Source organism: Lindgomyces ingoldianus, assembly GCF_010093535.1.
Source record: "Lindgomyces ingoldianus strain ATCC 200398 unplaced genomic scaffold BDR25scaffold_62, whole genome shotgun sequence".
NCBI classification, from domain to species: Eukaryota; Fungi; Ascomycota; class Dothideomycetes; order Pleosporales; family Lindgomycetaceae; genus Lindgomyces; species Lindgomyces ingoldianus.
In genome coordinates, this window is record NW_022985223.1 from 48,610 (window position 1) to 72,386 (window position 23,777).

General features: G+C 49.4%; 8 protein-coding genes across 8 annotated transcripts; 4 read left to right on the top strand and 4 right to left on the bottom strand.

The window, feature by feature from the left end:
• Window positions 1-112: 112 nt before the first annotated feature.
• BDR25DRAFT_397271 (HSP20-like chaperone) lies at window positions 113-1,623 on the top strand (the record flags this gene model as incomplete). The annotated part of the gene is made up of 6 exons (XM_033698496.1): window positions 113-224; window positions 281-522; window positions 599-927; window positions 951-1,334; window positions 1,379-1,537; window positions 1,564-1,623. Exons 2-6 carry the CDS (start codon window positions 501-503, stop codon window positions 1,621-1,623), a joined length of 954 nt encoding a protein of 317 aa, XP_033539979.1. The 5' UTR covers window positions 113-224; window positions 281-500.
• A 527-nt stretch (window positions 1,624-2,150) lies between these two features.
• Window positions 2,151-3,082, bottom strand: BDR25DRAFT_307899 (uncharacterized protein). Its single transcript, XM_033690928.1, has one exon. It carries the CDS (start codon window positions 3,003-3,005, stop codon window positions 2,157-2,159), a length of 849 nt encoding a protein of 282 aa, XP_033539980.1. The 5' UTR covers window positions 3,006-3,082; the 3' UTR covers window positions 2,151-2,156.
• A 168-nt stretch (window positions 3,083-3,250) lies between these two features.
• BDR25DRAFT_298382 (HAD-like protein) lies at window positions 3,251-4,352 on the top strand. Its single transcript, XM_033689065.1, has 2 exons — window positions 3,251-3,314; window positions 3,379-4,352. Exons 1-2 carry the CDS (start codon window positions 3,301-3,303, stop codon window positions 4,238-4,240), a joined length of 876 nt encoding a protein of 291 aa, XP_033539981.1. The 5' UTR covers window positions 3,251-3,300; the 3' UTR covers window positions 4,241-4,352.
• Window positions 4,353-4,391: 39 nt separating this feature from the next.
• BDR25DRAFT_298386 (tRNA guanosine-2'-O-methyltransferase) lies at window positions 4,392-6,238 on the bottom strand (the record flags this gene model as incomplete). The annotated part of the gene is made up of 2 exons (XM_033689066.1): window positions 5,966-6,238; window positions 4,392-5,795 (listed from the first exon to the last, which is right to left on the bottom strand). The coding sequence occupies exons 1-2, from the start codon at window positions 6,080-6,082 to the stop codon at window positions 4,392-4,394; spliced, it is 1,521 nt and encodes a 506-aa protein (XP_033539982.1). The 5' UTR covers window positions 6,083-6,238.
• A 365-nt stretch (window positions 6,239-6,603) lies between these two features.
• BDR25DRAFT_384879 (putative vacuolar segregation protein) lies at window positions 6,604-9,428 on the bottom strand (the record flags this gene model as incomplete). Its single annotated transcript, XM_033697903.1, has 6 exons — window positions 6,604-7,226; window positions 7,283-7,708; window positions 7,765-7,811; window positions 7,869-8,513; window positions 9,182-9,265; window positions 9,304-9,428. Coding segments are annotated over 6 exons (1,950 nt in total), but the record flags the coding sequence as incomplete, so codon positions are not given.
• Window positions 9,429-11,392: 1,964 nt separating this feature from the next.
• Window positions 11,393-13,433, top strand: BDR25DRAFT_384882 (uncharacterized protein; the record flags this gene model as incomplete). The annotated part of the gene is made up of 5 exons (XM_033697904.1): window positions 11,393-11,475; window positions 11,527-11,584; window positions 11,636-11,829; window positions 11,882-13,160; window positions 13,214-13,433. 5 exons carry the CDS (start codon window positions 11,393-11,395, stop codon window positions 13,385-13,387), a joined length of 1,788 nt encoding a protein of 595 aa, XP_033539984.1. The 3' UTR covers window positions 13,388-13,433.
• A 2,882-nt stretch (window positions 13,434-16,315) lies between these two features.
• Window positions 16,316-19,188, top strand: BDR25DRAFT_329830 (MFS transporter; the record flags this gene model as incomplete). Its single annotated transcript, XM_033692480.1, has 4 exons — window positions 16,316-16,495; window positions 16,551-17,619; window positions 17,656-17,965; window positions 19,128-19,188. 4 exons carry the CDS (start codon window positions 16,316-16,318, stop codon window positions 19,186-19,188), a joined length of 1,620 nt encoding a protein of 539 aa, XP_033539985.1.
• A 2,150-nt stretch (window positions 19,189-21,338) lies between these two features.
• BDR25DRAFT_384889 (uncharacterized protein) lies at window positions 21,339-23,333 on the bottom strand. Its single transcript, XM_033697905.1, has one exon. It carries the CDS (start codon window positions 22,853-22,855, stop codon window positions 21,524-21,526), a length of 1,332 nt encoding a protein of 443 aa, XP_033539986.1. The 5' UTR covers window positions 22,856-23,333; the 3' UTR covers window positions 21,339-21,523.
• Window positions 23,334-23,777: the final 444 nt, after the last annotated feature.

Genomic DNA, 23,777 nt, shown 5'->3' on the forward strand with positions numbered 1-23,777 from the left:
GTGCCTTGGAAGCTGCCGGCGCTTCAACGAGGGACAGCCAGGTCGTGCCCGGACCACTTGCCCCCAGTGACGTTTCGGCGGGGCAGCAGCAGCCCACCAGCCACCCTCACCACCAGCTTCACCGCAACAAAATCCCATCCACATTTACCGTCCTCAGTTCTAGGCTAAAGCGCAGATTAGTTTGCCCGAGCCGACTGAGAGTCTGCCTTGATCACTATCGCAAGGTTTGCTGGAATCAGATCGAGCAAGCGGGGCACCTGGGCCTGATTCTTCTGTGCAGTTTCCATTGCTTTCCACCAGCCTCGCCACGCTAGTCCCCCGAGAGACTGTGTGCTCTGCACGTTTCGACATTTCTTCCTCTGTTGCGCTCGATCATCTTCAACACCACGGCGCTTCTTTCACCTCCCTCAACTTGAAGCTCTATTTGTCCCTCCGTTGACTAGACTTCTTCCCATTGGCCACTCTACCCTAAATCTCCCTCCCCTCTCCGTCCCCAAATAATGGCCAGCGTCACGCCTGAAGGTATAAGCTTCAGCCTGCCCCCCCCCCCCCCCCCCTCCCCCCTCTCTCCAACCCCCATCCGACTAACCCTCTCCAGTCCTGTGGGCGCAACGCTCCTCTAGCAGCGATGCAGCCAAAAATCACGTGTTTCTGACGCTCATGGTGTCGGACGTCCCGGCTGAGGGCATGAAGCTCGATCTGCAGCCCACAAAGCTGTCGTTCAAGGGCACCTCAACGTCAAAGAAAGTCACGTATGCCGTCGAGCTCGAGTTCTTCGCCGAGATCGACCCCAAGGAGAGCAAAATCCATCACACCGGCCGTGACATCGAGATGGTGCTGAGGAAGAAAGACCTGAAGGAGGAGTACTGGCCGAGGCTGCTTAAGGACAGCAAGAAGATGCATTTCTTGAAGACGGATTTTGATAAGGTATGTTGTCCATCTACCCCAAGCACCAAATCCATTCAGCCGACAACCTTCCGTGGCAAAGGAAAGATTCTAATATAGATGGCGCTAATTGTGAACAGTGGGTTGACGAGGACGAGCAAGACGCCCAACCCGACGATGAAGACTATATGTCCAAGATGAACCCCATGGGTGGTGGCGGCGACGGCGGCTTCGGCGGCATCGACTTCAGCAAACTGGGCGCAGCACAGGGTGCCGGCGGTCTCCCCGATCTCGGCGACATGGCAGACCACGGCGAGGAGAGCAGTGAGGATGAAGACGACGACATGCCTGAGCTGGAGAATGACGATGGTAAACCCGCACCTGCTGCTGCTGCTACTGCTGCTGCCCCTGCCGCTGAGGCCAGCACTGATAAGCCCAAGATCGAGGAGGTTGCGTAGACGCCCGCCATGCCAACGTGGATCGAATATCCCAGGGTACGCGACTTTACCTAGACATGTGCTTCCTTGAGGCGAATTGGTTGGATGGCAGAGTGCACTGCACATTTTCTGGGGTTACTGCATCTGTGTATCTCTCTCAGGGTTTCTTGGACCTGGCTCAGTGGACAACGGGTACTGCGTGCAATTGCAGGCAGGTGATGGCCATGGTATATGACAAAAGAATAAATCTCATATGACTACACTCTTTGTCTTTGATGTGAAGACTTGCTTCAAGCTCTAGTCAGTTGGGTATTGTTTATTCTAGAGAGTGCCGTTGCTCTATTCTAGTGTCTTTTCTACTGTATTCTGTCACTTACAACGCTAATGCTACGGAACATAACATGGCCCGGATTTCGAGCAGACACTAGCATCGGCTTAATGTCCACTTGAATTCTAGTACAAGGGTCGATAGATCAAATCTATCCCGGTTATGTCCCTGCCATGCGAGAATATGCTCCACATCTCTCTATTGTTCGAAACAAGCCACATGAATGCATCTCAAGGGTTTTTGCGCCTTTGCATACTTCCATGGCCGACCACCGCCTTCTTCTGATCTTTGATCTTGTGAAGACATCTTACTCTCCATATATACCCAGCCAGGCGAAATCATAATGGCTCGATTAGGGTATCTTGACAGCCGATGTGAGCATGATACCCCTCTCATGGGCGGCGCTGTTGGAAGAAACTGTCCTCTTGCATTAAGCTTGTAGCTTTAAGTTGTAGCCTTACGCTTCGGGGTCTCATTGACCATTCTCCACTATCCAGCCTCCAACTTCAACAACCACCATTCTGGTTAAACCCCATACTATACCCCCCACTCTTCTCATCTTTCGTAAACTGGAAATTCTCCGTACTTAATCCAAAAGGCTTCAAAATCCCATTCCCCAACTCCTTCAGTTTCCCTATCATTTCTGCCATTTCCTTCCCCTTCGCATCCTCCAACCTAGGTGGTAGTTCTCTTAGCGCCGCCTGCACGATCTTCAAATCAAGGCTTGATAAGAGAGATAGTAAGGGCGGGGTATAGAGTATTTGGTAGTCTTCTAGCGAGCCTTGCAAGGAAGACCAGCCCCCGACTTCGCGCCGGGCTTTTGCGCGTCGGAGAAGGGCTTTGGTGCGCAGCTTGTGGACGGTGTGCAGAGTATGACCGGTACGGGTTAGTGCCAATATTCGGGCTTCGGTTGCGTCGTCCACCTCTACCGCTGCCTCTTTCTCTACTGCCTCTCCTTGCTGTCCTAGTCGTCTGTGTTCCTTCCTCCGCCCACTACCACTATCATCACCATCTTTCCCTGGAGTTTGAGTATTGGTCGCAGATGCAGAAGGTGGCTCAACGCGCTCTAGTGCCTCCAACGCTAGCGTCGCGGCTTCTACCGCGGATTTCCATTCTTGGAGTTTTAGGTGGCAGGCAGAGATGTTAGACTGGAGGACTGCAATGTCGTATTCGAGATAGGCGGGACACAGACTAAGGGCCTTTTCGTAGCCTTGGATTGCGGACGAGTAGTCCCCGGAGGTGAAGGTTTTGTTTGCGGAGGCCTTTTCGGAGTGGGATTGAGTGAGAAGGGCAGATTCTTCGGTGGGGGAAAAGATTGGGGAGTTAGAGTCGGGTTCTGAGGACGGGGAGGGCATAGTTTGGGGAGGTTTCAGGGGCTTGAGGATGGGTTGTGGAGGAAGGGAGACTTGTTGATTTATTTTCGTGACGCTGGATTTCCAGTGTGTACCTGGTACCGCTGGCTTGCAATGTGACGTCTACTTTCTCTATAGAACTAGTCTAAACTAGGTAGGCGGTAAGTCAGTAGCCTTGGCACGTGGGGTTCTAAGGACTTCATTCATTCAAAGCTTGATTTGCTTTCAAACTTCAATTGTTTGAAAATATCCAGTAAACCTCTAAGCCTTTGTCTACCATCCTCGCCTCTCTATAGCCATGGCCGTACAAACGTACATTTTCAGCCACCCCCGCTTTCCCGTAGAACTTCCACTGACTCATCCCTCCAATTGACAGTCCCCCACGCGTACGCGCCTGTCTATTCGACATGGACGGCCTCCTAATCGACTCGGAAGACCTCTACACCACATGCACCAACATCGTACTCCACGAAAACAACCGCCCCTCCCTACCCTGGTCTATAAAAGCGCAACTCCAAGGCCGCCCAGGACCGCAAGCCTCCGAAATCTTCTACGCATGGGCACAACTCCCTATCACCCCGGACGAATTCTACGCCCGCCTTGCACAACTCCAAAAAGAGCATTTCCCAAAGACGCAGCCGCTACCGGGGGTGTTAGAGTTGCTGAAAGGGTTAAGGGAGCGGCGGGTTAGGACGGCGTTGGCGACGAGTAGTCATAGGCGGAATTTCGAGCTCAAGACTACGCATTTGCCGTATTTGTTTGAGCATTTTGAGGAGGATCATACGGTTTTGGGAGATGATGAGAGGATTCCTACTGGCAGAGGGAAGCCGGCACCGGATATTTATTTGTTGGCGTTGAGGACGATAAATGAGGCATTGAGCGCGAGCGGGGAAGAGGAGATCAAACCAGAAGAGTGTTTGGTGTTTGAGGACAGTGTGCCTGGTGTGGAGTCGGGGAGGAGGGCGGGTATGCAGGTTGTGTGGTGTCCTCACCCGGAGTTACTGGAAGAGTATAAGGGCAGGGAGAAGGAGGTGCTAGCAGGGCTGACGGGTGCGCATAAGGAGGAAGAGGAAGAGGAGTTAGGTAAATCCGAAGTGGAGGTTCTGCCGGGGAAGAGGAGGGTGGGACAGCCAGGGGTAATTGATGATGGGTGGGCGAAGTTGTTGCAGACATTGGAGGGCTTCCCGTACCATATATATGGCATGGAGGAGGTGAATGGAAAGGATGTGCCAAAGTGAGAGACTTATGTCACAGGAATGTGGGTCACGAGATATGAGCTATGAGAGCATGAGAGCCAAAGCATTAGGTCAAGGAGGCATTAGAACCCCCAACAATAGCACTACATTAGAGACTAAAGACATCAGGCCTAAGGTTCCCAGCTCCCTCTTGTCATGTACTTGACCCTTTCCCGAAAACGTCTCTCAGTGCACTGTCCCACCCCCCCTTTTGATCTGCCACAAGTGCTCCGTCAGGTCTAGGGCTACTTCCATCTCGCCTCAATCTCTCAAACTCTTTGAATCCTTCAAAATACTTCCTCCGGAAATCGTTCAACTCATTTGCACCAGCCCCCCTCCCAACTTCATTCTCCCTCCCCTTTTCGTCCATGACACCCTCATCCCTTGCTCCCTGCTCCTCTAGCACCTCCTCCTCCGCCAACCTTCGATACGTCAATAATCTTCGACTCCACTTATTAAACCTCTGCACACAAACACTCATAATCCTCAACCTTGGATTTACAGGGATAACCAACTCAACGTCCTCATCATTCGCCGTCGGCACCCACATACTCAACCGCCCACCCTCAACCAGCGTCTCAGCTGCAAACGCCAGGATATCATCCAGCAGGGCCGTAAAGCTATACGGTCGTTTCGGGGGAATATATCCCGACTCCATATACCGATCACGATGCGTGGAGCGCTCAAGATCAGAGAGTTCGGCGCGAGATCCCAGGACTTTAAGACCTTCGCGGACACCGTAAGGCGGGTCGCAGATGATTCCGTCGAGCCAGCCTCGTCCGATACTCCTTCCCTGCACTGCTGAGCCGTCTTCTTGCAGACTCTGAATACGCAAAGGTGTGTTCGTTAGGTCCGATACAAAGCCGCCAAGATATCTACCTTCGAGACCATATTGCTTGAAATTGCCCTGAACGTCCCTTTTCCCTATCTGACCCTTTCTCGCACTACCCCCCGTGCCTCGGATACTTCGTCCATCGATATCGCTACCCCAGGCATACGCCCCAAATTCCGCACTTGCAATCGGGAAGCCACCAGTCCCCATAAACGGATCGTAGAAGAGTTTCCCTGGGGCCGCGAGCGCCATATTGGCGGTCAGAAGCGCGAGTTCAGCGTCCATACTTGTGGTCGATATATAGTGCCTTTTCTTAAGATCATAGGTCGTCTTCAAATGCCTCGATGATGACCCAACCAAGCGGCCAAAGTAAAGATACCTAAGCTCAGCCGCATGTTCCTTGTAGTCTTCAAAAACAGTAAACACCTCAGCAGCTGCATCTCTCATTTTGATTGGCCCGCGGAAATTCATGTACGAAAAGGATTCGATGATTTCTCGTTGTTGCATCGCAGTCTTGGTGCCACGGAAACTGTCCACGGTGAATCGGAACGGTGTTGACTGAAATGCGGGCCATTGATGCGAGGAGAGTTGCGAGGTAGAGGCATGCAGGAGGTCATAGGACGTACCGTGGCCCCAGAGCGAGTAGATTCCGAGGGAGAGGATCGAGCGGGATATTAGGGCTTTGGCGGCGGCGGGGGAGGGGAGGGTTAGGATGCAGAAAGGGGACTGTGGGTGTTAGGGGAGTGAAAGCAGAAGAAATTAATGAGCGAAATCGTATAGCATCAAAAGCAAGAGAGAGGTTAAAAAATACAGGAGATATGAATACAGATAATAAGGATAGAAATAGTATTAAATACATGAAGAATGTTTGGGCTAAGAGAAATTTCCAGCCTTACATCTTCTTCATACTTAACAATATCCATCTCCACCCCCGCTAACTCAGCTAAAGCCTGTAATTCCGCTTTCCGGAAACTCTCGTGCATTTGCACGAGCCTAACGAGGTATTCTGGCATTATGGCGTCACTGCTACCGCGTTATTGTGGGTCGAATTAAAGGTAATTCGAAAGCGAAAAGTGCGTGTTGAGAGGACCACGTAGCAATTTTCAGTCCGGGATCGGCATCATGTAGTTTCGCTCGTTTCTTGAAGAAATGCGGTTCGTAAAGAACTGTCTGGTGGTTGCCCAGGAGGTGAAAGAGTCACGGTTGTGTGCAAGCCTAATGGATTTTTGTGGGCTTTAGTGTAGCGGGGTGTGATTGGTCAGAATTCCTCCTTCACCTTACTATATGAAAGTAGTGTATATATACAGTGGAAATGAAGTGCCTCCAGAGCGCAAGGTACAAAGACACATTTTTAATCATCTCTTTCAATCTGGAAGAAGTGAAAAGAATCTTTGTGCCACTGTTAAAGTTTCACGGATCCCCTCGCCTGCCGTCATTTTACGCAAAGATCGCAACCGCATGTAAGGGAAACTCTATATCATGGGCTATCAGGTTATTTCTCGGTTCGGTCTGTTTTTATTCCGCAAATATTAATTCAATCCTCCACCCGTCCTTTAACCTCCAGCACAGAGATACTCAAATTCGGCAACTCAAACTCAAACTCTCCTTGACTTCCTGCTGTCAAGCTTGTACTACTCGTTGTCACAACGCTATCTCCCACCCCATTATAAGTAAGTCCATTTGGCGCAGTCAACACTGTCAGAGTCCCCTCTGCTCCTTCACTTACACCGTCGAACGTTACAGACATTGGAACTGTTTCCGTTGCGTTATAAACCGCCGCCTTTAAAATATACGAATTCGATGAATTCGAATAGCCAGCGACATAATACACAGGGCCAAAGTCCGGGGTGGATACTGGCAGTATTTGAGAGATGCGGTGGGAGGAGAGGAGCTGGATCATATGATAACTCGTTGACATAACGTCGGCGGACGGATCAGCGGAATAGGAGATAAGGTCGGGAGTCCACTCATAAGAATTCACGTTCTGGAAAAGCGGCGCGTATGCAGCGCCGAAAATCTTGTCTGCATTTCTTTCGGCTCCGATTAAGAAGACGGCTTCGCTGACAGTGCCGATCCACATGGGGAAGGGCCAGCGTGGAGCATTCCAGTTCACACCGCCGCCTCCAGGTATGTTGGGTTGAACGGCCGCATATTCTCCTTGTGGACTGTCAGCAATCGAGGTCATGTCGAAAGAACGGATCCTAGTAAGGTACCTATCATTGTCTTAAACCCCATGGGAAAATTATCGAAGAAGCAAAATTGGCCAACAAAGTAATCTGGCCGAGTATATTGGTGGTAATCCTCGCCCGCATTTTCCGTCTCGGCAAACTGGTAATCCGCAGTACTTGCCAGCACGAAAATGTCGGGGTATTTAGCATTGATAGCATCCTTGAAAGCTTGGAAGCGATACGATTCGTAAGAACTTCCCCCACCACCGAGGTTATCTTCATTGCCAACCTCAACGTATTTGATTATCCATGGGTCGGGGTAACCTAGCGAGGCTCGAAGAGTACCGTAGGTGGTATCAGTTGAGCCCATGAGGAATTCAAGTTCGTTTAGAACGTCGTCGATATATGGTTGCAGCTCAGACTCTGGAATAACTGGTCCGTTAAGATAGAAGCCAGCCCACACAGCGAGCACTAAGTCAAGGCTTTAGCATTTCAAGACTTTTGTGTGATCACTAATTTAATCTTACCTGGCTCCATATTCAAATCCTCGCACCAGTGTAAATATTCAATAAGTCTTCCCACCTGTCAGCCCTATCCACAGACTGGTATGGAGGATGGGTGGAGTCCGTACCCAAGGCCATTTGTGTTTTCGTAGCCCCATGTTCCTGGGTATCCAGGACGGTCTTTAAGAGGACCAATGGTCTCGTTCCACTTGAGGTAGTATGGTGGATCTTCACCTTCGAGATTGTTGCCTCCCGGAAACCGGAGGAAAGAGGGATGAAGTCCTGCAAGAGCTTCCATGAGATCTGGTCTCATTCCATTTAGACGGTTATTGTACGTTGGCGGAAAGAGACTAATGAGATTGAAGTTGAGAGAGCCATTAGTTGCTGATGCGTCATATGTGATTGAAAATGTATTGTTCACATTCTCGGCCGTCTTCTCCGGGGTTAGAGTAAAAGTATATTCTGTCCAATCATTGGCTGTTACATTGGAAGTAACGGCTACACTTCCTAGCGTCTCGTTCGAAAGGTAGTTCGACAATGAGGCTGTGAAAGGTCCCCCATAGGTTCCCTTGACCCAGAACGATCCAGTGTATTTCTGGGCCTTGACTTCGATTCCCCAATAACCGGTGTTCGATATTCCCACCTGACCGCTAGAGGCAGCAACGTTTAAAGAGGTGGGAAGCGCTGAAGAGAGTGGCTGAGAGAGGGATTGCAGGCTTAGTTGAGCACTACCGACTGCTTTCCAAGGCTCAATGACCGACGGGTGCACAGTGCTGCCTTGGAATGCACGATTGCGAACAGTGTGTCCAACCGTTAGTTACGGAGCCTTTTGGAGGCTGTATAGTACAGTTACGGAAGAGGAGGCTGTTACTAACTAACTGTACGGAGGAGATGACGTCAGTGTACGGTTAGGATACAGTAACTGAAGTATATTGAAGTATTATGAAGTAATTGCGCTGAAGCTAAAGACTATACCCAATTAGGAAGTTGTGATACCCCTTGTGAGATCTACTGTTGTTAATCTCACTGTTTTAATGTACTCTGTAAGCTCAGTCAGCTCACTAGTAACAGCGTTGTTACGTAACTAATTCTTCTGCAGTTAAAGAGCCTCTATTGTCGACCGCGTCGTTGATTGGGATAGGAATTGGGACATCATAATGGGCAAAAGAATAACGTAGATGGCATAGTTGCTAAATTTGTTAGAAGATTGCTAACAAAACAGGCAATAACGGCATTCTCCGCATTAATCTCCGAACACGAGCCCCCTGGCCCTCAGCAACCTGCCTTCAACCGCCCAAAACCACCAAAAATCCTATATAACTACCGTAAACGGTTAGTACAGCAGCCTCATGTATAGTACAGTATACTGAGTAGATGCCCTGTACGTACGTACGTGACCAAAATCAGTGTACTGCAGTACTGTACTATTAGGTGTACTAACGGTTGGACACACTGATTGCGAATTAGTTCTGCGTAGATCCCTCCATCGCCCGAATGGTTAATATCCCAAGCACAAATCAGTTTTCTGGATTCAATTAACATACGAAACAACTCACTTCGAACATGATTCCATATTGAAGCCCAGAAGTTTCATTCCCTCCAGTGTTTGCAACCTTGACATCCAAAGCAGACACAGCTGCTAGAGCAGACAAGCCCACGACAAGTAGGAGCATCTTGAGAGTTGAATATCAATTACAACCTTCAATTAAGGAAATCGCAAGATTCACCACCGGAGCTTAGTAGTCAGTTTTATATGGAACTGTAGCTCCCCATACCGCAACGTCCCTGTGCTCGACAAACTTTCGCTCTCTTTCACCCGACATGACACCGAGGGAAATGCATCTCCCGACGGACAAGCATACCACCGGCTCAGCCTTCAAAAGAGGAGTGCAGGTATAGTTAAATTATTGATACTGGGAAAAGAGTTAGCACTGTGAGTGTTTTCTCGTGGCGTCGCGGATCCGGGTGCGGCGCACGCTACTATTCCTCACCTATGTCCGTGTGAAGATCAGATCATCATTGCTCGTGACTGACTGGTCAGGATGAGGGACAAGATTTTCCAAGAATACGCCTCCCGAAGGCGTAAATCTTCCGCATATGCAGAGAGCATCGCGGAGTAAATGATGGTGGAGGACTGGACGGGACTGGTGATCTCGCAAGGTCATTCTCCCGGCGGTACTTCAAGGTTTCCACCAATCGGGAGAGCTAGTAGAAGATGATGAAATTAACGTATTTGAAAAGTTTTGGAAAGGCCGAACGGCATCTGGCCCCAATAGGGGAATTTTGCGATGTTGAGGCTGAACCAAAGGTTGTCTAGATGGTTGATGTTCAAGTTGCACTAATGTTAATTCGGGTAGTGAATTGATTCATTTCTCATCATATATTCCCCTAGCATTCTTGAATATCGCGTCGGCCTTGAAGTGGGGTATTTAACAGCTCAAGGTGGCTATAATGGACATAAGGTAGGACTTAGTGGCTACGGAATATAGGGGACTACTGCGGATTCCTCTGGCGTATATCAAAGGCTGGTTTTTACAGCTCATCCGCATCTGCCGTGAAACATCAATAGGGAGAGGCTAATCAATGAAATCTCTCGCTATGATCAAATAGGACGTCCATAGGATGCAGATACATGTCCTAAATTACCTCTACCAAGTTCCCACGTTAGGTAATAAGAGGGAGGGCAGCATGATTGCGATATCTATAGTGCGCAAGGGATGCGGTAGGACTAAGAGTGTAAACATCCATAGATATTCCTTTTGGTTCGAAGAGACTAAGAGGTGTGACAAAGAGGAAATTGTCAGCAGGAGATAGCAGCAAGAGGATGGAGTGATTGCAGCATCTATCACACAGTTAGTCAACTCTCCTAATTGCTTTGAAACAATGCGCTTGACGCGGAAATTCTGGACCAACGAAGAGCAGCAGTAGGATACAGTCCCATATCTTACCACTTCACACGCTACTATGTTCCGTCATTATGTGCCAACATGGAGTAGTGGTTCAGTTGCGCTCTAGCCAAATTAGGTTAGAGTAGATATTCGCAATTTTGGGTCGCGAAATCCGACCTCTTCAACCTCATTACTCACACCCGTTGTAAGAGTTTTCATGAGGGTTGCATCTGGAACCCAATGCGGCAGCTCTCACGCATTGTTTAATTATCGATGTATGCCTATTCTCACCTCCGACTCCACTTCTCAAGCTTTCCACGCAGTACCACGAAAAATCGGATCCATAGGCTCCCAGTCCTATAGTTCCCGGGTTGCCACGAGGCTGCCCTGACTAAAAGGCTTGTATTCAATTGATGCGGCTGTCAAAAAGTGGTTTGGTGTGATGTTCCTGAGTAACTAATCCCGAAATCCGGGAACTCGCTTTCCGAACACCCAGGTCGAAACCCTGAACCATTGAACCATTACCAATTAGGAAACCCATCTCATTCAATTGTGATTCAAGATTTGCACCCGGAAAGCGATACTGAAGGCTTCGCCATGGGTTCTCGGTGATGAAGTGATTAGGCTCCAAGTCGCTGTGCGACAGAGGTAGGTATATATTGGAAATGGTTCGAGGAAACTGAGAGCATAAGAGCAGGTTCGAGCAGATTTCCTCTCCATTGAGCAGATAACCAATTCATTATCTCATCTTTTCTATGTTCATTATGAAGGGACTCGTGACCCTTGTAGCAGGGGCCCTAGCCACTACCTGTGTGGATGCACATAGAGTTAAGGAAGCATACGACCGGTATGAGTGTCATGCTACCTACAAATGAGTAAAATGGCTAACGCAATATAGAACATTCCATTGGGGTACTCTCAAGGCCACGAAGCTCCCCAAATTCCTTACTAACAATGTAAGTCTCCCGCTGGAGGAGATCCAATACTCTAGTACTGACAGTACTCAGCCACTTCCTGGTGGCACACCCTGGGGCAATATTGATCCCAAGAAAGTCGATCCGAGAATACCTCCTACAACTGGTGTGACAAGATACTACGACTTTACGATTAGCCGTGGTGAACTTGCCCCTGATGGCTATTTGAAGACTTCTGGCATTCTTATCAACGGCCAATTCCCAGGTCCAACGATTGAGGCAAACTGGTGTGTATTCTTCCAGACGTTCGAAGAAGCTATATATATAACGATTTGAAAGGGGTGATAATATCCAAGTTCGTGTTACCAACAACATCACTGGTCCATTCGAAGGCACGGCTCTCCATTGGCATGGCCTCTTCCAGAACGGAAGTGCGTTCTACGACGGAGTTCCTAGTGTCTCTCAGTGCCCTATCGCACCTGGCAGTAGCTTCACCTACAAGTTTCAAGCTGGCGTCTTCGGAACGTCCTGGTACCACTCACATTACTCGGCGCAAGCTGCAGGCGGTCTCTTCGGCCCGTTGATAGTCTACGGCCCATCTCACGTTGACTATGACGAGGACGTCGGCCCGGTTATGCTAACAGATTGGTTCCACAAGGACTACTACGAGATCGTTAAGAATGTCATGAGTAACAACTCAACGCTGTGGGCAAACCCATCAGACAATACTCTGATTAACGCTCGTATGCCGTTCAACTGCAGCCAGGTGAAGGATAACACACCCTGCAGTAACGCTTCCTACGCAAAGTTCCAGTTCAAGACCGGTAAAACCTACAAGCTGCGCCTCATCAACGCCGGGGCTGCTGGTATGGAGTACTTCAGTATCGACGGCCAAACCCTACAGGTTGTCTCAGTCGACTTGACTGATATTGTTCCTTATAATACTACAATTGTCACTCTAGGCGTCGGTCAAAGGAGCGACGTTCTCTTTACCCCAAAGGCAGTAAATGGTACCAAAGCGATATGGATGCGGACACTGCAATCCGGGAAGTTCTGTCAACGCGCAACCAACCCTACGGCTCGCGCTATCGTATTACTAGACGGTGCGCCGACCAACGTGATTCCCGCGACGACGGCCTATCCTGCTCCAGTCGATGACGGCACCTGCAAGAACGATCCGCTCGAGTCATCCATACCATACTACGCTGAAAAGGTCCCTGATCCTAGTGTCACTGTGCAGATCACGGTCAATACCATTGTAAACAGCACCGGCCATCAGCTGTACACAATGAACGACTCTCCCTTTATGGCGAACTATAATAACCCACTCATTGGGTTAGCTTATCAGCAGAATTATAGCTATCCGAGCCATCCCGAGTGGAACGTTTTCAACTTTGGTTCGAACTCGAGCATTCGAGTGGTAATCTGGAACAACAGCTCCGGACCTCATCCGATGCACATCCACGGTCACGACATGTATGTTCTCTATGACGGCAATGACAAGTGGGATGGCACGACGATTGTTAATCCATCAAACCCTCAACGCCGTGACACCCATAACCTTCGACCTCATGGTTGGATGGTGATGCAATATAATGCTGATAACCCGGGAGTTTGGGTAAGCTAATTCTTCGCCCTGTCGAATGTGAACCTCGCTAATACTTCATTTAGCCATTTCACTGCCACATAGCCTGGCACTTGAGCATGGGCATGTATGTCAACTTCATGGAGCACCCCGAGAAAATAAACCAAAGTCAAATCCCGGGCATTTTGAAGCAGACGTGTGATCCCTGGAATGCTTACACAGCTGACCATACTGTGGAGCAGATCGACAGTGGTGTGTAAATAAGTGTATAGTTTGTTTCTCAGGTGAGAAAAGTGTTGTTCATAGTTCTGGAATTATTTCACCTACATAGATGTCTAAACGGAGTTGCATTTCATGGTAATATTGGTTCTATGTATATATTTGATTGAATATGGATATATTCCTCAGGCATTCTATTTCTGTTTGTGCATCAAGAGTCGTCATAATGCACCAATATCTTAAGTTAACGACAATAAAACTGAGATTCCCGGCATGCTTAAAGCTCTTACATGTTGGTACCTTTAACGGAACATCCTAGAAGCTGCTTGGGCCGCAAAATGTCTTTTTAAGTGACTGCCTCGGATGAATGCTCTCACCGTAAGTATATCTGATTCGGCTCAACACTAAACTGGCTTCTTGAGTTGGTCAGCAGCCGGACGCTCAACAAGCAAGCAAATTCTTCATAAATATACCCCTCAATACAGTATGTATCATTAAGTATTGCCATGGATCCCTACGGACCTTCGTATTTTCAAAGTATGTCTCGCACAGCATCGTCAGAGTACCATTGGCACTTCAACTCACGAAAATTGTCATATCATCACGTAACACTGTGAGAATGCCTTGCAGGTACTACCAAACTTTTTTGTGGAACTCGAAATGGTCGGTCAAGCTGTTTGGAACATAACTATGCCCGCGAAAACGAATAACTGAACTCGGCGTCAGTGAGAATCCACCGTAACTATTTTAGTTGGCTCTCGTTGCCGTGCGATACGTTACACTATTCAGGCGGCCTCAAATCAGTTTGCTCAAGTTTGGGAGACGGAGTGACCGTCACCGGGAGCCCCTAAGAGAAGAGCATTCACCACTGTACTCTCGCCTCATTGGCTAGTAACCGAATTCCCAAACCGGTTAGTGTTGAGCTGAGAAAAGATCCCACGTGGTGCGGCTGCTCTCGAACCCCGATCTCCTTCCACGTCTCCCCGATTCATTGTCCCTTGTTGATCAATCTGCACGTCTGACAGGAACCTGATGCATTTTTCATATCTGCATACCCTTACCTAGTAACACAACCTCCCTGTACTCCCTCCATTCTGGTTGCTTAATGCATCTCGTTGATCAGGAGAAGCAACGACGGCACGGGGAATGAAATATTCTTGCGCTCGTATTCTTTGCGGATCTCCCTTCTTCCTGCTTCCTACTTCCTGCTTCCTGCATCTACCATCTGCATAGCGTCATACACGCGCAGTATCCAACTCAATACGAGTCTTAGTGCTAGTGCACGTTCCTGGCAGAACTGTCGTATTTTTACTGGATGTATTCGAGGTCCGATTTCGCAAGCCACATCCAAATCTTTGTCGAAGACGATTCGGAAACCGACTCTTCTACCATCACTAACGTTAGTGGCGGTGCTACTACCGACCTCAGCTCCCCAATGACAGCGTTTCTTTTACATTCGTATCTGAAACTTAGGCAGAAGTTCCCTGGATCCAAAGGTGCATTCATCGAAGTTCCCGTTGTTCGGGTTTTGTGCAATATGTCTTGACTAGGAACTGGAAGTAGCCTTACTGAATTAAGTGGCTGGAAGCTAGGGCCACACACGTGGCAAACATGGTATGCTTCGGGCCTGTTGAGCCTCGCAGTCCTCTATAGATCTTTCTCTTGCTTGCGTAGTTATCTTGTCTAGACGTATTGATGCCTTATCGATTGTCTCCTTCGTAAACTTTCGGTCTCCTAAACTAAACCAATATATACCCTTCTTGGCATCCTCATTTACAAATCTAATATTACTACCCCAGACCTCATTGTCTCGTTGGTGAGCTCTCCAAAGTGACAAGATGTCACAAGGAGGACCATCAAGTCCTCCCAATCTTCGAGGGGCATTTGGACATCACCAACGCTCCAATTCAGATTCTCCAGCCCAATGCGGTCACGGACCTCCAACTCGTCGTCGAGGCCGCACGTTCAGTGGAAGACAACCGTCCGAGCTGTTTCTTCCTTCTGCAGTCCCACCGCGGAATCCAAATCGCGATTCCCCGGTAACACCACCACTAAGAAGCGAGGAGCACCATTCTCCTAGCTCTTCCCCTGGCAGAGGGGAACGCTTCGATTCAATCTCGCCGCCAATTTCTCGGAGAAGCACATTCAGCTCTAGAAATCCTTACCGGGACCATTCTCCTCCCTCCCCAGTTCAAGAGCCGTCTCTAGTTCAAGAACGCCAGCTTCCGTCTCCCCCAATGCCTGACACTATTCCTCCAGAACCATTTCTAGAGGGAGGTTTTACGTTGCGGCAATGGAATCACATCAATGCCCTTGTGGCTCAGGCCACAGGAACAGCAGTCAGCAGAAGAGAACAGGAGCTACGCGAGGAAATGGCGCTCCGCATACGGCAACAAGAAGAGCAAGAAAGCGCTCGCAAACTCGCCCGCGAGCAGCAACGGGAGCGCATCCGGCGGCGAATTGAGAACTCGCAGTCATACTCTGCCCAGCCTTCAACTCCTCCACGAATCCAAGAAGAACCAGAATCGCCAAGCGCTGTACTACCGGCAGTGTTTGAACCTGCATACTTCGGCAGTCATGCCAGCGCTGCAGCTCGTCGGCGAGACCGCTCTGTCACACCCCCGAAGGCCCTGAAAGAGGGGTATGAGGACGCCGAGCCCATCCTCCCGGGCTCTGAGGATGAAGATGAGGTCAAGGACTTTCCGCCTTTGACACAAACTTCATCTAGGCGGCCACGCTCGATTTCTAGGCGTCTAAGCATTGTTCGGCCGCAAAGTCTCTCATTCCGCTCTCCTACTCGACGAACAAGGACACGCTCGTCTTTCCGCGAGTCACTCCGCAAATCAATTGCTCTCCCTCCTGTCGATGGCTTATTCACTGTCGCCGATGATGCTATCATCCAGCAGGAAAGAGACAATCTCGAGAAGCTGATTGCCGAGTCATGGAAGGATCCAGATGATCTAACTACCATGGGACGAAGCAGTCAATCGACCCTCGAGCTGATGAACATGGGAGAAGAGCGCAAAACAGGGCGGCAGGTAGAAGAACAAAAGCCTCCTGTACCTCCAGCGGCCCAAAATCTCCCAACAGGGCCACGTTTGGTGATTCTAGTTGTGTGTATTTGTACGGCTGTGTTCCTACAGGCCTTGGTAAGTTCTCCCCTTCGAAGTTTCCATGATGATGTTCTAATGCTCTGTTTGATAGGACACAACCATCATCTCCACTGCTATCCCCAAGATTGTCCGTCAATTCCACTCCCTTCCCGACGTCGGCTGGTACGGCTCCGGCTACTTCCTCACAACCTGCGCCTGTCAACTAATTTGGGGCCGTATCTACACTTTCTACAATCTCAAATACGGATACTTGATAGCCATCACCATCTTCGAGATCGGATCTCTGATTTGCGGTGTCGCGACCTCGTCCATCGTTCTCATAGTAGGCCGCGCAGTTGCTGGTCTAGGCTCTGCAGGTATCTACGCAGGAAGTTTTATCATAATTGCCTTCACGACACCACCAGCGAGCCGGCCGAAATACAGTGCGCTGCTAGGAAGCATGTACGGCATATCTAGCGTCGTAGGACCACTAGTTGGCGGCGCGTTTAGCGATAGAGTTAGTTGGAGATGGTGTTTCTTCATCAATCTTCCACTCGGTGCGGTCGCTTTAGTTGGCATACTTTTCTTCCTACGCCAACCCGCTCAAAATGCCCAACTCCGCAATTTGCCGCGTAAAGAGAAAATCAAGCGCCTTGACTGGCATGGCACGCTAGTCTTCATCGGGACGTTAACCTCCTTGTTCATTGCCCTCGAGTGGGGAGGTGAAAAATATCCTTGGACTGACCAACGCATTGTCGTCCTTCTCTTCTTCTTCGCCATCGGCATCATAGTCTGGGTCGGGATCCAATACTGGAAAGGCGAGTCCGGCACCATTCCCGCGCGAATCATCAAGCAGCGGAATATCTGGACGGCAGCATTCAGCTGCTACTGCATGGGCGGCAGTTTTTTCATCCTGCTTTACTTCACCAGTATCTACTTTCAAGCCATCAAAGACTCAAGTCCCCTCAAGAGCGGAATTCAAACGCTACCGACGTTGCTGGGCTTGACGATTGGCATGACGATCGCGGGACATACGCATAAGTTCGTCAAGTATCATTCGGCGTATATGATTGGTTCTGCTATTCTAGCGACAATAGGCTGCGGGCTTATTAGTATGTGGAATCCTGAGACGAATTCACCCAGGTGGATTGGTTACCAAGCCTTGTTTGGCATCGGGCAAGGTTTTGGCTGGCAACAGCCTTTGCTCATTGCACAAGCTTGGATGGAGACAAAGGATATACCTATCGGCACGGCGCTTATGAGCGGCATCAAGTTGTTTGGCGGTGCTACTTTCATCTCAGTGGGGTCTGCTGTCTTCAACAACAAGCTTAAAGCCTACTTAGCGCAGATCCCGAACCTAAATCCACATACTGTGCTCCAAGCGGGCGCTAGTGGGCTTACTGGCGCATTACATGACCCCGCTCAACTTGGAGCGGTCAAAGATGCGTACAGCAAGGCACTGACGACGACGTTCCACATCTCCGTGGTGCTCAGTTGCCTTGCTGTGCTTGGCGCGCTGGGTGTAGAGTGGAAGATACCACCGGTCAAGAAGCTCGGGGGTCCCGGAGGACCAGGCGTACCGGGTAGAGGTGGAGATACCCAGAGCCTAGCTGCAGCTCCACGTGGAGATGGAGGAGCCGTTTCGAGCAGTGGCGGCTCGACCAACAGACTAACAAAGTTTCCATCCAACCCTCCCCCGCCACCACGGCCGCCTTACCCGCTGCCACAACCGCAGATGCAGGTGCAAATGCACATGCCACAGGTCACTGGAGTCCAAGGATACAGTATCAGTAAACCGATTGCTCCTACAGGGCCGTTAGATAGGATATAAGGTGTAGAAAGGGAAATTGTCCGGTAGGTTCTTTAGCGGACGTGTATTTACGCTCCTAGATTCATGCTTGTAATGATGTGTTATGGGATAGACGGCGTATTCGGCAATTCTTTGTCCTTTGAAGGGGTTTGGGTTGGCTCGGGGCCGAGCGTTGATGACTAGGCGTAGAGGGGGAATTTCGGACGAAACTTGAGTTTTGGTGCTGTTTTAGATACTTAGGAAGAAAGTTTTCGATGATCCAAGACTTCTTGTATATATTAAAGAAGAGAATTGTGAGTACCCAACTCATTCCAAGAAATGTAGTGAAATAAACTTGCATGAACGAATGATGTCGAGAGTTGCTGAGCGAATTTTGAGGATGGTAACTTCTCCTTTCCGTTTCGTACATTTGGGCCAGCCTCCACTTCTTTGTGTTTTAAGCCAACTACAGGCCAAGTACTGCATGTACTGTCTCTAGAAGACTCCGCGTGTGCCACTGTTTTAATCATATCTTGCCTCGTTCTCATTCTCCAAGTACATGTGAATAACGAGTAGACAGTCAGAATTAGTTGAAAAGATTGAAATACTGCTTATCTAGAGGGCCCGACGTGTTAGTGTTCCAGCGGCTTCAAAATCCTCTGAGATACTCCAGGAAAGACATCAAGGTGAGGGGATTGTTAACACGTGATCAAAGACCGCTTCCATCTTTTAGGTCCAGGACTAGTTGCCAAGATGTCTAAGTAGCCAAGATGTATAGGCGATATGTGCACGTGGCTGAAGGGCTCGGAGAACTGAGAACGCTTGATAACTTCGGGGGGGGAGTTCTGCGATACCCGGTTCTTGAAAATTGCTGGAATCCATGCATGCACCTCGGCGAAGTTCTCCAGGTAGACTTCCATGTGAATCGCAGCCGATACCTCTTTCGAAAGGGTGCATTTAATTAACATCGGAACCTATCATGCAGGCAATTTGGAAAGTGCCGCGCCTCCACTTCAGGCGGCTACAATACGCGACACAGTGACACAGATTTGTCTGCACTCAAGCCGCCTCTCATGTGCTTCTGAAGCTGCGTGAAGCCTGTCCCGACGGGCGTCAGGTAAAAGGACCGCAATGCCGGGCCGACCTCAATATTGAGGCTCGAGAAGATGTTCGGGATGCGAATTGACTTCCAATAAAGAGCAAAGCTGCTGAGATTGACGATGGCTTGGAGAACGGGCCGTCTTCTCGTCTGTCGCGTGGCAAAGCCCTGCTCGTCCTGCCGATCGAGGCCGCACGGTGGACCGAGGGCTTGTTGGATTGCATCTGATACGGAACGGACTAGAATCAATCTTGCAGGAAAGCGAAGAGGATACGAGAAAATAGATAAGCGTTTTACGAAACGTACTGTGGGAGTTCTCAGAGGTGCAAAAGAACGGACTTTTTCAAGGAACTACGATGATGGGGTACGATACCGAACACGGTGGAATTCTGGAAACTTTCAAAATCTGCAGGGATGGCCACTTTTTTTTGTTTTTTAATTTGCAAACAATGCTCGAGGATGGCGTAGCCAGGTCTGCATCGTCTGGAGCATACGTGGGTTTGTGGGGTCTTGTCTTACCTGGTACCTGACCCTGTCTCACGCACTGGCCGTAAGCTTGGTCGCTTCTCGAAGACACGAAGCTTCTGGGTTGACAGCTTGACATTCTTGACAAACTCGGCAACCGTGGGAAGACACACTTGATCCATCAGATTGGGATGCATGAGATGGGATGGACAGTCATGCATGTCAATTGCTAGGACAGGACGGGCGGGCATCGTTGGCCATAACACAACACTTGGAGGGTCAAACATGCGTCTCTGGACGCAAGAACATCTAAGAAACGATATCGTCAGCAGATCCCTACACATCATCCAAGTTGTAGGTTCTCCAGGCGCTGGGATCCGAAGCTTGGTAGATCTGCCTCAGATGCTTACTTTGAACCAAGCTTTAGGAATAAGAGTTGCCTTTTCGCCTTCTTGTCCTGGCTAGAGCAGTGTAGAAAGCAAGGACGAGGGGCCCATGGGAGGCTGAAGATAGCAAAGACCACTTGAGCTTGCGTACGGATGCACGCAGATACGGAAGTTTGAGGAAACACCAATGGTAAGCGGTCGATTCTCGGTGACCGACCGACGCAAACGGTCGGTCGTCCGCAGACGCGGAAACGTCAGCGGGCCGAATCTTGGGGGTAGTAAGTAAGAACGTGCACCCAAGCTTGAATAACTGAAGGCGTATGATAACACCTTGGCATTAAGATAGAAAGTCGTCTACAGAGATGAAATTTAGAGCATCGAAGGACGTCCATGAGCACGAGAGTACCCGTTTTAAGTTAGCCTCAACCCACTTAGCGAAAGCTACATTCTGCATTCTGCGCCACCTCTGGCGGATCAGATTCCGAGATAGCGCCATCCGAAAACAAACCACGGACTCCTGATAAAACGGAGGGATGAGTATGGGCATGAGCATCCAAAAGCACCGTAAACACCCAGGCGCTGTCATCACACGTGAGAAGTCAATTCATCAGCTAAGGCTTCCCACAAACGGTACCTGAGAACGTAAGAGGGATTTGGGGTGCTTAAATGAAGATCTGCGGTTACATTCATCCTCCGGACGCAACATCATGCCAACATAAGCCCTACATCCAAGACCTCCGTTAGACTTGGAACGCCTTAGGTAAAGCTTGACGCGACCGCCTTGAAGGACGAGGGAAAATTCTAGATTGAGGAATTTCATGAATCTGTACCAACCGAAAGTGTAGGGTAATCGCTAGATTTGGCATCTCAACATGTTCTCTTCATGTTCCGTCGGGATCAGTAAACTAATCATAGCAACGGACTAGTGTGATGTCATTGCAACTTTTTGGATTGCAGATCAAAACGTCGAGCTGCGTCTTACGGCAGCCAAGGGAGAAAATAATGCATCATCACGGTCCGATTTATGGAGGAAACCTGCAACTACTGGACAGACTCCCCAGTTGTAGCAACAAGAGCCAATACACTTTAGATAGGCACGGGAGTAAAACTTCGGCGCTGCAATGTACTTTTAAGTTGTGACTAGAAACTAAGGATATCTGTCTAAAAGGTGCGAATCAAATCTAGAGACACTATGCAGACAGCCACCAAATTAAAAAGGGTGTGAAAAAGATCGTAAGAATCGTATATGTACAGTCTAAAGCCCCAACGAAACCAATAAACGCCTTGCAAGATAACGAATGAAATCTAACCCGACATACCCAAATTCCTTCCCCATTTGCAAGTATTCACATGTCCTCACTGTTCCGTAATGCAGTGTTGAGTTCTTTGGATGCTGTCTTGAGCTCCGCTTTCAGGAATTTTTCTAGTGCGCCATAGATGCCGTCGCCACCGGGCGCTCCCCTGCAATATCGGCCCGCAAACGCATCAATCAACTTTGACACTTTCCGAAGCTCATTGATAACAAGTTGCAGCTTCAAGTGCTGCTCATCCTCTGCGTCGATTTGATAGGCCCCCATCGAAATGGGTATATCCATAACCATTTCCCGATCTTCCCATGGCGTGCTCGTGCCGGACGTGGGGTCCGACATTACAGATCCCGTCGATGTAGTACGGGAGGTTGTGCTTCGACCAATGGCGCTGTAGCAAGAGAGTATCTTCAGAATGATAAGGGAAAGGGCTAGAACGAGTCCTGAGTTGCTGGAGCAAGGACATTGGAGCAATTGGTTGAATACTTGAATAGCTTTTCTGTTGGTTGCAAGGACCTGGTCAATTGACGCTGGAGTTGGCCCACTTGGCGCACTAGTTGGGTTGGATTGACAGAAGTTTTGCGGGAGATGTAGACTCTGAAGCGTGGTGCTAGCCAGGTTACTACAAGATTCTTTCCTTCCGTGAACAGGATGTTGTGGATGATGTGGATATCGAGCTTGGCCTAGGCCTCGGGTCGTTGATGGAGATGGTGATGGCGAGGGTTCGGCCGGGTAGGTAAAACCTTTAAGTTCGGCATCGGAAAACGTCTCGGAGGAACTGGAGACGCGAGTAAGGTCATTGCCTTGGTCGACAGAGCCCCAACTATCCATAAAGTTCATGGAACTTTCCAGGGCCAGAAGGGCAGACGAGGACAGAAAACTGTCATTGGAGCCAAAGTTATTAGGATCAGACATGAAATTAAGATCATGCCAAGGCAAAGCGGGTGTGTGGTCGAAATTAAGTAAGGAATTTTCGAAAGCCGTGTCCTGAAGAGGATCTGGAATTTCGCCTAGTTGCTGCTCGTCGAGAAGAGATTGTTTCGAATCACGCTCTGGGGTGGATAGAGTGCTTGACCTTCGCTCAGCGTTCTTAGCGTCCGACTTCTTAGGCATTGGGTTCCCATTGGCGTCCTTTCGTGGTGGCTTTCCCATGCGTCGAGACACACTATAGTTGCATCTCATGCCAGAATTTATGCAGCGCTGGCAGACCGGACGTTCTCTATCGCATTTGACTTTGGCATTAGCACAGATATCGCAAGAGGACCGAAGCTTCGGAGGCTTGTCGGTGTTCCTTCGTGATGGTGCTGGCCGGGTTACTGGAAGCTGGGTCTCCACAGAGTCGATCTCCATATCTGGGTTGTACGAGTCCATCGTGTGGTAAAGGTAGCGTGGTGTGGAGGTAGAAGGATCGAGGTTCGTTGAAGGTCTCGGTGCGGGTTGACAAAATGTGACTGCCTAAGAAGGGAATAGATTGTCTTACTGAACCGCTGTTGGTAGGGCTGAATGGGTACTAGGTTGGGACGAATGGAAGTTTCGAGAAGATTAGTGGCTCAGGATGTGGTAGATATTCATAGGGGGAGAAGCATGATATGAATATATAGCTTGGAGAGTTTTATTTGGAACCTGGGAGCTTCCGGGATCCAGGAAGCATGTCTCCATCACGTTGATGGAGAGCTGCAGATGCCGCTCCTACTGCACAGCAATGAAAATAAGCTCAGCTTACAGGGACCAATGGCCGATGCCAACGGTCCACAACAGAGAAGGGCCGTCGCGTGTCTCGCGTCCGCAGCTTCAAGCTCGTACCAGTCCTCGGGAAGTTTGCAAGACGTAGAGAGCATCTTCAATCTGCGGGTGGCTGTAACAGCACGCAAGCACATGTGCGGTCCCAGGCTGGCTTACCTCATAGGTCCAACCATAGACAGGGACAATGTCTCAGCACGTTATCTAGCTAGAGATATCAGGGGGCTGAGGTAAAATCGCGATTTTCGTCTCGTCAACCGAAACTCATTTTTATGCTAACAACAAGTCCAACCGGCGGACATTGAAGCACTGAAACGACGAACCAGGATCGTACAGATGACATAGCCGGCGCGGTAAAATCTGCAGCTGCAGCAAGTACCAGAGCAAGACAGGGAAGATAGATCGTGAATGCGGGCAATCCGGTCTGCTGGCGTGCAGCAGCAAGCATATCCCGTTGTGTCTGCATATGTGCCTCATCACTCGGTCGGCACAGTTCATCTCTAAAGCTAAAAAGTCGTGACACTGGGCAGGCGGTGTGTGCTGATAACACTGA